The sequence below is a fragment of the Rhinolophus hipposideros genome, assembly GCF_964194185.1.
Source record: "Rhinolophus hipposideros genome assembly, chromosome: 9".
NCBI lineage: Eukaryota > Metazoa > Chordata > Mammalia > Chiroptera > Rhinolophidae > Rhinolophus > Rhinolophus hipposideros.
Genome location: NC_138055.1, coordinates 23,764,988 through 23,781,463, shown reverse-complemented (window position 1 = coordinate 23,781,463; position 16,476 = coordinate 23,764,988). Strand labels below are relative to the sequence as shown.

The window sequence follows — 16,476 nt, the reverse complement described above, 5'->3', positions numbered from 1 at the left end:
GTCCTGACATGCCCCCTTCACTTTGTGCTCTCTTTGTTGTACCACAAGATGTTCCAGCTCACCTTGTACTTTCCGCAGTGCTGTCCTGGCATCAACATTCTCAACCAACTCCTGGTTCCTTTTATGGGAGAATGGAATGTAGAAACCAAGCTCTAGGCTCTGGTTAGGCTCACTGCTATTGGAGTATCATTGCTTTTAGGACCTCTCAGTAGAGAAAAATAGGACACACACACACACACCTACCTATTTTTTAATCTCTGTATAAACACACAAATTCATGTTTTTGTTTAATCCTAGTATACACATAAAGCAGTTTCAGAATTGCTAACCCACACCTCTGTAAAAATAAATTTACTAACTAGCTTATAATTGTGTAAGGTTCTTTTATATGCAGTATATAGGGAAAATAGGCTTTTCAAAGTACTTAGGTTAGTTCTTTCTTACTCCTTTAGTGTGATTATGTCAATCATTTGTAATACACTTCATTTGTTACTATTTATATTACATTTTGAAAACCCAGCATCTTTTGATTCTCAAACTCAGTGCTCTTTTCATTGTGGTTGTATTGCTTCTAGATAAAAACTTCAGCATAATGGGCAGTAGGGTCTCATTACGTCTTAGAACATGCAAGACTGGCAGGACAGTATGGGAGTTAGATCATTTTTGAACCAAGTTGTATATTCCTAGCTCTTTCTGTGAGGGAAAGAATTGCATCAAACTCTTCTTTCCTTCAATAGCAGGTTGGCTTGCCTAGATAATAAAGCTTGAACCTTGTACTCCATTACCACTGCCGGTGTTAACGACTCATTACAGCATTATGTTGTCCAATTACGGCCTGGTTCTCTGTGATTTGTAACAAGCTATTTTATTCCTCCAATTCATACTAACTCCCTAGTGCTATACTCATAGCCCGTTCTCTTTCTTTATACTTTTTCTTACCTTTTGCCTGTCTTCCTTTAGAAGATGACTGCTTGCTACTTTACCAAAAAGAATGGGACCCAAAGCATGGCTCTCTCATATTATTCTGCCACCCTATGAACAAATCACTCTGCCAACATCTTCCCATTCTTTGCTTGGGTCTCAAGTAAAAGATGTTCTCTTTTAAAGCTAACTAGTCCCACTGACCCAAAGATTTATCTCCTCTTCCACCTTTGGTTTTATCTTCTCCCAGAGGGGTGAAGGGAAGAGACTGCTCTTACCCTGCCAACATACTCAGGCCTCCCTTCTTTGAAACAAAGGAAAATGCTCAATGCCTTTCATTTGACCTTGCTATCATATCCCTTTTAAATTTTGTCTAATCTCTCTCTCAATTTCCTGAAATCTAGTTTCTGAGATTTACCAATCCAACAATTATTATCTCAAAGATTACCAATTAACGACACATTACTCCACTGCTAAATCTGGATTAAATCCAACTGACAGCTTACTCCATTCATGTAACCACACAATTAAAAATGGCTTGAAAAAACACACAACTATGCCAACTATTGTCACTTTGAACTTATGATTTAGTATTTCCTGGTAAGCCTATTACAAATTCCCAGGCCTATTTTCTATTTTCAGGCAATTATTTCACACCTTTCCTCTGCTCATCACATCAAGACTTTCTTCCCCAATTACCCTCAGTTAAAGGCTTCACTACCTATCTCACTGAGACAACAGAACTGGACAGAAGAGAACTTCCACTGCCTCAAGCTCTATCTGCATCTGTCCTCATAGACTCTGCCTTCTCTTTTGCTACTGTACATTGTCCATGACCTAATAAAACCACTTCCTCTCTGTGCATCACATCACGTACTTTCTTACCTACTAAAGGATATTGCTCCAACAATTGTTTCCTCTCCCTCCTGCATCATTCCCATTCATCATATACACATGTAATACTGCCCAACTTACAAAAAAAAAAATCCCCCCTCAACTCTATATCCCCCCTCTAGCTACCACCCCATTTCTCTGCTACTCTTTAAAGCAAAACAACTAGAAAGTTATCTAAACTCACCATCTCTAATCTCTCTCCTCCCATTTTCTCATAAACCTATTCCTATCAGGCTTTTGCCCCCAACCAATCCTATGAAACAGCTTTTAACAAGGTTACCAGCAATTGCCACATTGCTAAATCCAGTAATTAATTTGCAGTTATTCTCGCCTTTCCTTTTTGAATTGTTCTCTTACTTTAGCTTCCATTTAGCTCCTTCATTCACTTTCTGCTTCAATGGTCCTCAGTTTCTTCTACTGGTACTTTCTCATCTCTCCAGCCTCTAAAAGGTGAACTATCTCAGATCTTATGACTTCAAATTGCTTTTCTTTTCCATCTACATTCACTCTAATCTCATTTAAAGAGGCTTTTAAGAGGCTTTTTTATTTAAAGAGGCTTTAAATACCCTCTACATGATGAGTATTAAATCCCAAATGTCTTTAGGTGGGACGTCTCCCCTGAATTCCACAACCATATAACCAACAGTCTAAAACCTGCTTCTCTCATATTCTACCCCGTTTAGGCAAATGACAATTTCATTCTTCTAGTTGCTCAAGTGAAAAAGCCTGAATCCCAGATTCTTCTTTCTGTAGCCCTATAAATCCAATCCAATCCATCAATAATCCTGTTGGTTCTATTTTCAAAACATATTCAGAATCTAACCTTTTATGATCCCCAACCAAGCTAGCTGGTATTATTGTACTAGCCTCTTAGTCTCCCTGCTTCTTCCTTTGCCCCTTACAGTCTCTGTTCAACAGAGTAGTGATTCTTTTAAAAGGTTAAACCATGTCACTCCTGTGCTCAAAACCCAATGGCTTTCAGACTCACTCACATTGAAGCGAAAGTTTTTACCATGACCTACAAGACTCTAGGATCAGTGCTTCTCCAACTTAAATGTGAATCTGAATTACCTGGAGATCTTCTTAAAAAAACAATTTTTTTTTAAATTAATTTGAGCCCAACCCCACTTTTCACCAGCTGTGACTTAATCTTTCTGTTTATTTCTATAAGAGAGTGACAAGACCTATCTTGAAGGGATATTGTGAGAATTAAATAAGGTAATATTTACAGTGCCAATGTTAATTCTGCCATTTCTCTCCTTTCCCCCTGGTAATTTGAATGGATAAAATAATATTGGTAAAAGTTTCTTTAACTCATTTAAAAAATAGTCTAATAAGTAAGTTTAAAGAAAATAGATACTAAAATACTTCTAATTGGGGGACTCTTAAAGTTTGGAAGTATATTTATTACAAAATGATTTATATTTTACTGTATTATTTTATTTGAACTATATTATATATAAAGATTATTGTTTCCTATTTGTGTGTAATACATATATGATACATATAAAACACATACTATATGTAATACTGTTTTGGGGCCAACTGAGATGTTTTTTGGAAAATGGAAGACAATGAAGAAATTTAAAATAAACAGATTTTTATACTTTTCTTGAGCTTTCATACTTAAATGCATACTTAAATGCATATTAATAAAACTGAGTATAATTGTTTCATATTAACAGAAAAGCATTATAATTAATATATAAAATGATAAAATTACGTATTTCCTATGAAAAAATTAATGGACATCTGTTTATGGGGCTTGATGATTGAGACTGTTTTATAGCAAATCTAATGACTTACTGTTTCTCAGTAAATACTAAACCGTTAAAACCGCTCTCCCCAATAAAATGGAGACGTCCTAGTTCTAAGGAAGTTGAGGACCTGTTTGGTAAAGTACTTGCGCATTTATAATCTTGATGTTGGAAGAAAGCCTTTGTAGGCTGTCTTAGGCAGTTGGGCTGCTATAGCAATATACCAGAGACTGGGTAGTTTGTAAACAATAGAAATTTCTCACAGTTCTGGAGTCTGCGAAGTCCAAGATCAAGGTTCTGTGTCTGGGGAAAGCCTAATTCCTGGTTCACTGACAGCCATCTACTTGCTGTGTCCTCACAGGGCAGGAGGCAAAAACAAATTTTCTAATTTCATAGTTCTGGGATGAGACTTCATTTTGCATGTCTAATATGCCCAGAAATCTTGATACTAATGCTGCTGGTCTTAAAGACCACATTTTGAGGAAGAATCTAAAATAATCTGCACCACTTCCCACCCGACCTTTTTCCCCCCAGCTTACTCCACTCTAACCATATTGGCATTTTCCCACCTTAGGGACTTGGCACTGGCTTTTCTGTCTCTGTCATGCCCTTGCTTGAGAATCTGCATAGGTCACTCCCTCACTTTTATTTATTTATTTTTTAAGATATTTTTAAAAATTAGTTTCAGGTGTACAAAACAATGTAATAGACATTTACCATTTAAATCCCTCACACAGTGATAACCCCCTTCCCCCATCTACTACCCCTCTGACATGGCACACAGCCATTACATTTCCACTGTCTCTATTCTTAATACTGTACTCCGCTTCCTATAACTATACATATATACATATATATATATGTATATATATGTATATATAAAATTGTAGTTGACTTTCATTATTGTTCAGCTTCAGCTTCAGGTATACAGTGCAGTGATCAGGCATCTACATCATACCTGAGATGGTCTCCCTAATGAGACAAGTGTCCATCGGATCTTTACATTATTGATTACACTCCCCAAATTGACTTTCATATCCCCGTGTCAATTTTGTGGTTACTAATTGTGCTTTCTAATCCCCTCACCTTCCCCCTTATCCCCACCCAACCCCATTTAGCAACCTCAGTTTTAACTCTGCCTCTGAGACTGTTTCTGATTAGTTCATTCATTCTTTTCTTTAGATTCCACATAAGTGAGATCATATGGTATTTGTCTTTCTCTGTCTGACTTATTTCACTTAACATAATGTTCTCTAGGTTCATCCATATTGTTACAAATGGTAAGATTTCATTCTTCTTTATGGCTGCATAATACTCCATTGTATAAATGTACCAGTTTCTTAATCTAGTCGTCTACCGATGGGCATTTCGGTTGTTTCCATGTCTTGGCTATTGTGTATAGTGCTGCAATAAACATAGGAGTGCATAAATTTTTTCGAATTAGAGTTTTGGATTTCTCCAGATAGATACCTAGGAGTGGAATTGCTGGATCATAAGGTAGTTTCATTTTCAGATTTTTGAGATACCTCCATACTGTTTTCCATAGTGGCTGCACCAATCTGCAATCCCACCAACAGTGCACAAGGGTTGGCTTTTCTCCACATCCGCTCCAGCACTTGTTGTTTGTTGATTTATTGATGGTAGCCATTTTGACTGGGGTGAGGTAGTATCTCATTGTGGTTTTTATTTGCATTTCTCTAAGGATTAGTGAGGTTGAGCATTTTTTCATGTCTGTTTGCCATCGGTAGGTCCTCTTTAGAAAAATGTCTCTTCATGTCCTCTGCCCATTTTTTAATTGGGTTGTTTGTTTTGGAGTTGAGTGAGTGTTTTTTTTTAAATAAATTTTGGATATTAACCCCTTATCAGATATATCATTGGCAAATATCTTCTTCCATTCAGTAGGATCCCTTTTTGTTTATTGATGGTTTCCTTTGCTGTGAAAAAACTTTTTAGTTTGAGGTAATCCCACATACTCCCTCACTTTTAAATGACACCTATCAGCAAGCCTTCTCTGATCATCCAACATAAAATGCCAGTCCCTACCCTGGCACACTGTCTTTTTTATCTTGCTTTATTTTTCTTGTTGGCATTTATAACCATCTGACACACTTCATATTTATTTATTACTTGTTGGCAGCCTTGAGAGAACTTTGCCATCTTGTCTGTTTTGTTTACTATTGTATCACCAGTGCCTGGCACATAGCATATCATCAGTACATGTTGAAAATTAAATGATTTGATCTTGTATATTTATAGAACTGGTATTTAGGATTCTAAACACCAAAAGCAATGTAATTATATAAAAAAAGGATTCTAGAGAAGGTAATCATCCATTTTAAAAAATAATGCATTATAATAACTGAAGAACAGTTTGCTAGTGTGTAGCCATGTGCAATTGGTGATACCCAATATGGAGAGAATAGTTTATCTGTGGACACTGTTGGTTGGCCACCCATCAGTCGACTTCCATACTCCACTTATTCCTTGTTTACCAAATGGTGATATGTCCAGGTTTAGGAAGGCTCCTAAGAAATTACTGATCAATTGAGCCAATCTGGGTTAATTCCATTTCTCTTATTAGTAATTAGTTAGGGAAATAGCACATGATCCAATTCTGGCTAATCTGTTGGGATGCTTCAGGTAAAATTTTTAAAGGGAAAGAAGAAAAAGCACAAAATAGAAAAATCCTCTTTTCTACCTCTGGACATCAGAACAAAGAACTGCCACCTGGCAACCATCATGGGAAGGCCAAGAGGAGATAAAGATGGAGTGATAGTCAAGCTGTTGTATTAACCAACACTTCTTGTTGTAGGAGATAGTAAAGGAAGTAGGTTATTATTCCTCCTTTCCATATGGGGAAACTGAGGCACAGAGAGAATAAGTAACTTGTCCAAGGTCAGAGTGGTACAGCCAGGATTCAAATGCATGCAGCTTGGCTCTAGAGTTTCAATCTCTACTTTGTGTACCTCTCTAAAGCAATCTGACTGATAGAAGACAACCTCTAGTAAGTATAGTGACATTATGGAGTCTTGTTTGATAACGCATAAATTATTCTTGATCATCTATAGGTTTCCATGCATGGAAACATATATTGCACATATATTGTACAGTGTTGCAGCTATACATACTCATATATAGTTTTTTCCTGATTATTGCATACTCTCAGAAACAAGAGTTCTAGAATCTAAAAGTGTTAACTTGAAATAGGTCGGGTCAAGTCCCAGACATTTGGAGAAAGCAATCTTCTCCAATAGCTCTTAAATCCACCGGGACTTTATTTTGGCATATGGCAGGAGATAAAGCTCTAAAATAATTTTCCCCCATAAACACCAAGATTAATTATTGAATACTCGAGATAAGGTGGTCAATGAGTGCACTCTTCCTGTAATGCATCCCATGCAATACTAAGGAGAAAACAATAGGGAATAGGAAAAACATGTTCCTTGCCCTCAAGGCGCTTAGTGATGTAGTGGAACAGACAAACAATAGAATTTACATGTGGGATGGTTATTAGGCACAGTGGCAGTTATGCACTCTTACCTCTAAGTTGTGATGGAAGATTTCTGATGGACAGTACCTCTTGCACAACATACTGATTCACCCCTCCACTTTTCAACAATTCCTCTGGGGCTAAGGGCAGATGGAACTCATAAAGTTGGGGAGACATCCTTCTCCAACTGGCTCACAGGGCTGGAAACCAAACAGCAAATAGGTCAGGATCTGCATCTAAGGGCTGTCTTTTCTTATGGTTCTATTATCTATCCCCCACGCCCTCCCATACATAATGCTTTTTAGTCTTACATCGTGCTGATGACATCTTAGGGGATGTGAAATCAACCCTAGACTAGAATTTAATTTTAGTCATGACTCTATCAGTTGGTTATGTCACTTAACCCTCCGGGCCACACCTGTACAAGGGGACTACTAGTCTCTGATCACTGTAGCTCATTTTCAAAGGAGTCAAGGGACATGAAAATGTTTAAACAATTTTAAAGTGTCATATCAATGTGTTATGTTTGCATTATTTCCGTTGTTATGGGCAAAGCTTTTTAAAATAGAATGTTTCGCCCGAGGCCAGAACAGTGGCCTGGCATGGGCTAGTGGGTTTCCTGGCTCCGGAATGGGAGAGCATTAACATTACCTGTTTATGTGCCAGGTTCTGTTAGGCTATTTGAATAGAGCATATCTGATCCAATTTTCCAAATCCCAATCTCCTGGAGTGATAATACAGCCCAATTTACAGAAGAGGAAATTGAGGTTACAAAAGCTTAAGCGATCTGCCCAAATTCTGCAGCGGATATATCAGACTGTTTCCACCACATCGTACCCACTAGACCTCCCTGCCTCTCGTACGCTGCCTAGCATTACCCTGTACTCGATTTTCCCAGTCTTTTATTCCCCGCTCTCCATTAACACCACACTGTACCGGAGAACCTCACCTGCCGTTCCTCAGACTTCGGTTGTGGGGCTGAAATGAAGGAAAAAACAGGGCGTGCACAAACAGGCGTGCACAATACGCACCAACCAGAGAGGCAGCGCTCAAGAGGACCGAGAAACCTACCAATCGCGAGCAGGAGGAGGCAAAAATCTGCCTCTGAGCCAGGCGCGGCGCCGCGCGGGCAAAGCCAAAAACGTGGAGTTTAAATCTCAACGGTCGCAAGGGGACCAATCGCGACGCTCTCTGCAGAGACCGGCCAATCACAGCGCAGGAGCCGGAAAGCCCGGCCGCGCCGCCTAGGGAGGGGCGGGGCCTAGATTCAGGCTCCGACTCCCCACGCTCCTGGTCTTGCGGGTGATCACTTCCCTTCAGGGTCTTCCGTTGTCCGGGTCGGTGGAGAGGAGACCCCGGCAGTGCCTGCCCAAGATGCCCCTTTTCTAGCTGGGCAGTGGTAGTGTCCCTAGGGTGGTGACCTACTCAGTCAGCCCCAGGGCAGGATTTAGGTATAGGCTTTAATCCAGGTTTCGCCATTTGCTCTGCTATGTGACATCTAGCAGGTCACTTCACTCTCTGAGTCTCGGATTCCCTCCCTTGTAAAATAGGGGTAATAGAAACAGCGACAGCTCAAAATTGCTGGGAGGCACAGAGAAAGGAAGCTTTGGGTTCTACGGTCTGGATATTCAGCTCCCTCATAGTTGAGGGACAGCCAAGGAAACGAAAGAATGAATTTTCTTGAAGCTCACTTTTGGGACGCCCTAGGCCATGATGAACAGAGCCCCTCAGCTCTTCTGGCGCTTCAAGATTCCGGCCCGCAGACCGGAAGCGCCTCGGCCGGGCGGGGCGCGTGCGCGCCCGACGGAGTGTGTCAAGGCCTCCGCCCCGGAACCCGGAAGGCGGGGCTTGTGGTTGGGGAAGGTGGAGCCTAGGCGGGCCCTGCGCCCAGAGCTGCTTGGGGAAGGCCCAAGATGGCTGCGTCAGGTTAAAAGCTGTGTGAGGCCACTACGGACGTTTCTTGTCATCTCCCTGGAGGCCACGTCTGGCCCTCACTCTGTGCTATTGAGGTGTCCTGTTGTAGGGGAGAGACTAGAACAATGGCAGGGAGCCTCGCTGGGGGCGCAGGCAGGCGCCTTTGGGGCTGGGTGGCCCCGGCCTGCAGAAGCTTCTCTCTGGGTAAGTGGCGGACGTAGAAAGACGCCCCGGGGAGAACTGCTTCTCAGATTCAGTCCCTTTCTTCTCCATCTCTAGGTGTTCCTGGATTGTTACACGTAAGACTCACCCTCCCGCCCCCCAAAGTAGTTGATCGTTGGAACGAGAAGAGGGCCATGTTCGGGGTGTATGATAACATCGGGATCTTGGGTAAGACTCAACTCCATGGTGCATAGTTTAAGAATGGCAATTACGCCGTGACAGCTCTTTTTTCTCTCACCTGTGTAGGAATGGTACTGTGCTCAATAGTAAGAGCACCTGTGTGGCTTGTTTATGTTGTGTTGGGCACTGATCTGAGTGCGGTACGTGTATTAACTCGTTTACTCATGATAACCTTTTCACTTTATAGGTGCTGAAACTGAAGCACAGAGAAGTTAAGTAATTCTTCCAAAGCTAATAAATGGCAATGGCGGAATTCGTGTCTCTTGATACTGTAATGTGGCTTGTCTGTAGGTTCTGTTCAGAAAGGTGCAACTGTGTCCTGAAGGCTTAGCTGGTCGAGGCTGGGTTGTCTGGGCTAATATGTGCTCTCATGTTACACAGGGAATTTTGAAAAGCACCCCAAAGAACTAATCAAGGGCCCCAGATGGCTTCGAGGCTGGAAGGGGAATGAACTGCAACGTTGTATCCGAAAGAAGAAAATGGTTGGAAATCGGATGTTCATTGATGACCTGCACAACCTTAACAAACGCATCAGTTATCTCTACAAACACTTTAACCGACATGGAAAGTACCGGTAGAAGAGAAAGCTAGGAATTGTGGAAGAGGCACATCTATCACCCAGGAGAAGGGAAACAGTACTTTTCCTTATGAGTAAAGGGATTTGTGTGCTCTCCATAATAAAATGGGGCTTCTTTGGAATCTGTTATCGATATACTTTATTTTCCTTTAGATGCTACTTTTACTGATTCATGTAGACTATGAAGTCTGACTCATCCCTAAGTCTTACAGTCTTAGGTTTGGACTTCATCGATTGTCCTTTGCAGTCTAGCCATACTTATGGCCTTTAAGAAAGTAAAATTGTTGTTGGCACTTCTTGTCCTTTGGGTTTTATGTATTGAAAGTGGTAATTTTTAATTGCCCCATAATGCTAAATGTTAAATGTATTTAAAAAAAACCCTCCCACATTGGAATGAAACATAACAGAAAACTGGAGTTCGGTACTATTCTCATCAAAAATACTGGGTACCTTTTCTGAGCTGAGAACTGTAGGGGGAAAAAAGTGTCATATATTCTTCCCCGACCCACATGCTTTTCTAGTTAGGGATGTAAAGTCATAGTCTCACATGTACACTTTAATATGAGGCATTAATGGTTTGCATCCGTGGTTCCTAAGTATGACTGATCATCAGAATCATGGTAGTTTAACAATTTAAAAAGCCTGGTTCCTGTCCCCAAAGATCTGTGATCTGTAGAGCTGAGCTGAGTCTTATGTGTCTATATGTGTGTGTTTTAATAATTACAAACTTGGGGGCTGGCAGGTGGCTCATGTGGTTGGAGCTCCATGCTCCTAACTCCGAAGGCTGCCAGATCGATTCCCATGTGGGCCAGTGGGCTCTCAACCACAAGGTTGCCGGTTCAACTCCCTCAAGGGATGGTGGGCTGCGCCCCCTGCAGCTAGCAATGGCAGCTGGACCTGGAGCTGAGCTGCGCCCTCCACGGCTGGAACCGAAGGGACAACAACTTGACTTGGAAAAAAAAAAAGTCCTGGAAGTACACACTGTTCCCCAGTGAAGTCCTGTTCCCCTTCCCCAATAAAATCTTTTAAAAAAAATAAAAATAAAAAAATTACAAACTATGTATCCATACATACAATGCAAATTTAAAAATTACAAAAGGGTAATCAGATGAAAAGTTTTCTCACAGCCTTTTTTTGTGTTCTTTCACCAAGGCAAACACTGTTACAAAATTCTTTTTTACTCCTTTGGGACATACAGTATGCACGTACAAGTTTAAAGACTATATGTCTATTAAAGACTGTGTCTATCTCCTTAAAAAAAATTGGATTCCATATACACTGTTCTGTACCTTGCATTTTCACTTAATATAACGTGGATATTATTTTATATCCTCACATTGTGTACCACAATTTAACAAATTCCATTTTGATAGACATTTAGATTGTTTCTAGGCTTTTGCTTTTTCAAAGTATGATGTCTCTAATTTTAGGTAATTATAGTTTTAAAAGCCCTCAGGTAATTTTAACTAGCCATGTTAGGGCACCATTGATGTGGACAATAAGTGACCTAGGTAAAAATGTATTTGGCCTAATTTGGAGAGGCTTCATAGATGATGCTGGATTTCAGTAAGGAGAGAAAAACGGGGTAGAACCTTTTAAGCGGGGAAGAGGAAGAGTGATCAGTGGTGCATAGTGAGAGAACACAGTATGTGCTAGAAGTTGGCGAGGTAGGTCTAGCTATAATGAAAACATAGTATGCCACTGTCTGTTTTTCTTTTAATGGTTAACTTGCCTGTGAATCACATTAAATAAGCTTGGCATTACTCAACTGAGAGGAGAAAAATGTTGCTCCACTTTCTAGAATCATGTACTGACTAGGATTAGATTTAGTATGCCTCCACTGCCTGGAATAATGAGGCTCTCAAACATTTGCAGAATGAAATAAGGAAAGTATTTGATGTGTTGCTTTTAAAGAAATCTTTTATGTGGGTAAAAAGTGCTATTTGTGTTTCCTGGGAGAGTTTTTAGGTTGATATGGGTAAGTCTCTGGTATAGACTGTTGATTAATGACATGGCCTTTGGAGTCAGACAGGTCTGGGTTTAAACTCAAGTTTTACCACTCTATTCACGTGGCCCTAGGCAAAGTAGTTAAGCCTTAGATTTTTTTTTAGCCTGTCAAGTAGGAATAATACAATATTTTCCTCATAAGGTTGTGTGAGGAATAAATGAAATTATGCATGTAAAATATTTAGTAGAGCTTGACAAGTGTAAATGGTAATGACACTCCTGGAATGTGTGTAGTTGTCAAGGCTTAGAAAAACCTGAAGAAATGAATGGAAATGTTTTAAAAATTAGTTTAACTTTTTATTTATAAAAGTAGTATTGCTAACTAAAGAAAATGAATTACTTAACAGATACAAGGTGGATTTGAAGGTAGAGGAATTAGGATGATTAGGCCTCTTATCTGATCCAGATCCTTTCAAGTAGATACTTGTTTCAATTACCTGTTGTTATATAACTTCACCCTGAAAGTTAGTGACTGAAAACAAAATTTGTTAATTCATATTCTCTGGGTTACCTGGGCTCAATAGGCATATTCTCCATTTAGTGTGGGCTGGGGTCAGTCACGTTGCATTCATTCAGATGGGAGCTTGGCTGGAGCTAGAATGCCCAGAATGTGTTTGTTGACATATTTGGTGCCTCAGTTGGGGTGGCTGAGATTTTTTTTTAACATGGTCTCATTATTTTGTAATCTAACCCAAACTTCTTTACGTGGAAGCTTGATCCCAAAGTTAAAAATGGAAGTTGCAATGCTTGATAGACATAGGTAAGAAGTCAGATGGTGTCACTTGTGTCACATTCTATTGGCCAAAGAAAGTCACAGTCCAGCCCAGATTCAAGGCTATGAGGAAATGCGCTATATTTTTGGATCGGAAACAGCATGCAATTGCAGGGATGTGATGAAGTATCAACAGCCATATTTCAGTCTAACCTCAGTAACATTTCATGTCTTTGTTGGGACTTTATCGATTAATAAGTACTTGTTAAAGTAAGTGATAAGTGGGTTTTGGAGAAATGGATTAATGGGTATAATTGAATGTATATTATGATTCTGGGTCTTGTGGAAATGTATATATGAGAGTGTCAGGGCTCATATGGGAGTGACTTGTCAAATGGATGGCTGGAGAGGAGATGGATATAAGAATAGAGAGATCGGTATGAAGTATGAGTGGCTCTGGGATACTTTACATGATTTGGTGAACTGGAGAGAAAAACAAGTATTTGAGACTGCTAAGTGCAAGGTGTTCTGAAGAATATATGTGCATGTTTTAGTGGAATATGTGATCATTGGTGAAGAAGTTGATAGTTCAACGGGCATTTATAGAATGCTTCCTGCTGTGTCCTTTGATTGCAAGGACAAAACACTTGTTTTAGTTGTGAAACACTATGTAATATTTTCATTCAGTAAACACTGAACCATTATGTGCAAGGTTATTTAGAGGGCCATAAATCACTAAGTCAGGATTGATTCCTAACCCTTAGTAGCTTTCATTCTACTTAAGAGATATGCATGTAAACAATATGAATTTGAATATGATAATTGCATAGGAAAATTAGTTCTATGAGAGTTCTTTTTTTGTTGGGGGCGGTCAGAAAAGGTATTTGTTAAAAAGATGACATTTGAACTAAGTCTTGGAAAATTTCAGCTGATGGAAATGGGAAATCAATGTTAAGTATGAACAATAACTATGGGCAGGAGTTTCGAAGAACAGGAAATAATTCAGGTGGGTAAGGGGAATGGGGGGCAGCCTTGTCATGGGGACATAGACACGTGAGCAAAGGTGGGAACTACTGACACAGGTCCACAGGAGTAAGTTACTGATCATTAACTCATGGGTAGTCTTTCTCTAATAATAGGAAATAAATTTGGATAGGAAAATAATGCCAAATAACCAGGAGTCCAGCCAGGATGAAGAGTTTAGATTTTTTTACCATGTAGACCAGAGCTATTCAATCCTAGCTACATTTTAGAAAACTCAGAACCTTAAAAACAAAACAACAAAACAAAACAAAAAAAAACTAAGACCCATCCTAGACCAAGAAACTCAATCTGAGATGGGGTCCCAGGCATATTTTTAAAAGCTCCCCAAGAGATTCTAAATTAGTGTTGGGTACCACTTTTTTGGAAAATGGAAGAAAGCAAGGGAATACAAGTTCCCTTTACTTTGATTTGACTGAGCCTGTGAACTCATATTTTTGCTTTTTTACTTTGCTTTGTTTTGTGTGTCATTGTGTCTGTCTTCCCCATTAGCTAGGTCTTATCCTCACTGAGGGCAGGGACTGTCTTGCACATATTTGATTACTACAGTAGCCTAATATGTGGTATGTTAGATATCTTTGTATGTTGGCCCTTGATAAATATCTGTAGAAGTCATTCATTCAACAGCCGTTTATTGAAGGCCACCAATAGGCCTTAGGGATACTAAAAACAAACAAACAAACAAACAAAAACCCCCTAACTCCTTCATTGAAAAAATTCCACCTAGTGTAGGAGGTAGACAAAGAAGCATAATTGTAAAATCCACTATATCGTGGCATTTAAAGCTTGTTAATACCTACATGCATAGGTATAGAGAGTAGGGATGCTTATCTCATCCTGAGAGAGCAGAAGTGGGGTCAGGAAAGGCTTTCTGAAGGAGGCCCATTACCGACTTGTCTTAAAGGAGGCTCGCAGGCTTTATAAGCAGATGAAATAGAAACAGGTCCAGAGGTGAGAAACAGCATGGTGTGTATGGGAAAACTATGAATGGTATTGGTGGAGCTAATGTGCAGGGCAAAAGATAAGGCAGGAGATGGAGGCAAGAGTCAGATCATGAAGAAGACTGGAGAACTGCTAAGACTTAGCTTTTAGTGAAATGGTGCAGTCTTTTTGGAAAACTGGTGGTTCCTCAAAAAGTTAAACAGAATTACCTTATGACCCAGCAATTCTACTCCTGGGTATATACCCAAGAAAATTGAAAACATGTCCACACAAAAACTCATACATGAATGTTCATAGCAGCATTATTCATAAACATCAAAAAGAAGAAACAACCCAAATGTTTATTACTGATAAATGGATAAACAAAATGTACATCCCATACAATGGAATATTATTAAGATGTTAATAAAAAAGAATGAGGTACTGATACATACTACAATGTGGATACCTTGAAAACACTAGTAAATAAAAGAAGCCAGTCATAAAAAGCTCCATGCTGTATGATTCCATTTATATGAAACGTCCAGAATAGGCAAATCTAAAGAGACAGGAAGTAGATTCGTTGTTGCCACAGGCTGGGGTAAGAGGTGAGAAATGGGAGATGACTGCTAACAGGTACAGGGTTTCATTTTGAGGTGATGAAAATATTCTGGAATTAATGGAGATGGTTGCACAGCCTTGTGAATATACTAAAAAACCATCTAATTGTATACTAAATGAGCAAATTATATGGTATATGAATTATATCTCAATTTAAAAATGGGATGGGAGACAATTTGTTTCTACATTAAGCTTTATTTTTTAAAAAATCAAGGTAACGTGTGCATATAGTTAATCAAAAAGAAGGGAAAGTTGTATGACAAAAACAGCAGTCCCCTGCTTCACCCCAGTCTACCCTCCAAACTACCTTCCCAGATGAAAGACTTTCACTTCTTTCAACTACAGTTGACCCTTGAACAACACGCGGTTAGGGGCACTGACTCACGTGCTGTCAAAAATCCAAGTATAACTTTTGACTCCCCTAAAACTTAGAACTAATAGCCTACTGTTGACCAGAAACCTTACAAATAACATTAACAGTCAACACACATATTTTGCAAATTATATGTATTATATACTGTATTTTTTACAATAAAGTAAGCTAGAAAAAAATGTTATTAAGAAAATCATAAGGAAGAGAAAAATACATTTATACTACTGTATGTATTTATTGAAAAAAAAAAGCAGCCACTATGGAAGGCAGTGTGGAGGTTCCTCAAAAAATTATGAATAAAATTACCATATGACCCAGCAATCCCTCTCCTGGGTATCTACCCAAAAAATCTGAAAACATTTATAAAGACATAAAGGCAAGTGTGCTCCAATGTTCATTGCAGCTTTATTTACAGTGGCCAAGACGTGGAAACAACCAAAATGTCCTTCGATAGATTAATGGATAAAGAAGTTGTGGTATACACCAGAAGCTAAACAATAATGAATGCCAACTATAATTTTATATGTATAATGTGATGGCTCGGTGCGAGGTCGGAGGGATAGTGGATGGGGGGGAGGGGGGTTCACAGTGTGAGGGATATAAATGATGAACGTCTAAGTATTACCTTGTCGTGTACACCTGAAACTAATAAATTAAAATAATAAAAAAAAAGAAGTTGTGGTATACATACACAATGTAATACTATTCGGTGGTAAGAAAAGATGAAATAGGACCATTTGTGACAACATGGATGGATCTTCAGATTATAATGCTAAGCAAAATAAGTCAGAAAAAGCAGAGAACCGTATGATTTCACTGATATGTGGTATGTAAACCAAAAACAAC

General features: G+C 39.3%; 2 protein-coding genes across 4 annotated transcripts in view; one reads left to right on the top strand and one right to left on the bottom strand.

The window, feature by feature from the left end:
- NCAPD2 (non-SMC condensin I complex subunit D2) overlaps window positions 1-8,828 on the bottom strand; it is a 28,666-nt gene extending 19,838 nt beyond the window's left edge. The window contains exons 1-2 of one of the 3 annotated variants that reach the window (XR_013994007.1): window positions 8,012-8,045; window positions 7,113-7,262 (exon numbers count right to left, since the gene is read on the bottom strand). Coding sequence is in view for 2 of the 3 variants with exons in the window: in XM_081059629.1 (XP_080915755.1) it covers window positions 7,113-7,239 (127 nt within the window). In the remaining variant the exon portion in view is untranslated. The other 2 variants (XM_081059629.1, XM_081059628.1) reach the window with 2 other exon arrangements.
- Window positions 8,829-8,905: 77 nt separating this feature from the next.
- Window positions 8,906-11,210, top strand: MRPL51 (mitochondrial ribosomal protein L51). The gene is made up of 3 exons (XM_081059669.1): window positions 8,906-9,180; window positions 9,256-9,366; window positions 9,760-11,210. Exons 1-3 carry the CDS (start codon window positions 9,102-9,104, stop codon window positions 9,954-9,956), a joined length of 387 nt encoding a protein of 128 aa, XP_080915795.1. The 5' UTR covers window positions 8,906-9,101; the 3' UTR covers window positions 9,957-11,210.
- The last annotated feature ends 5,266 nt before the right edge of the window (window positions 11,211-16,476 follow it).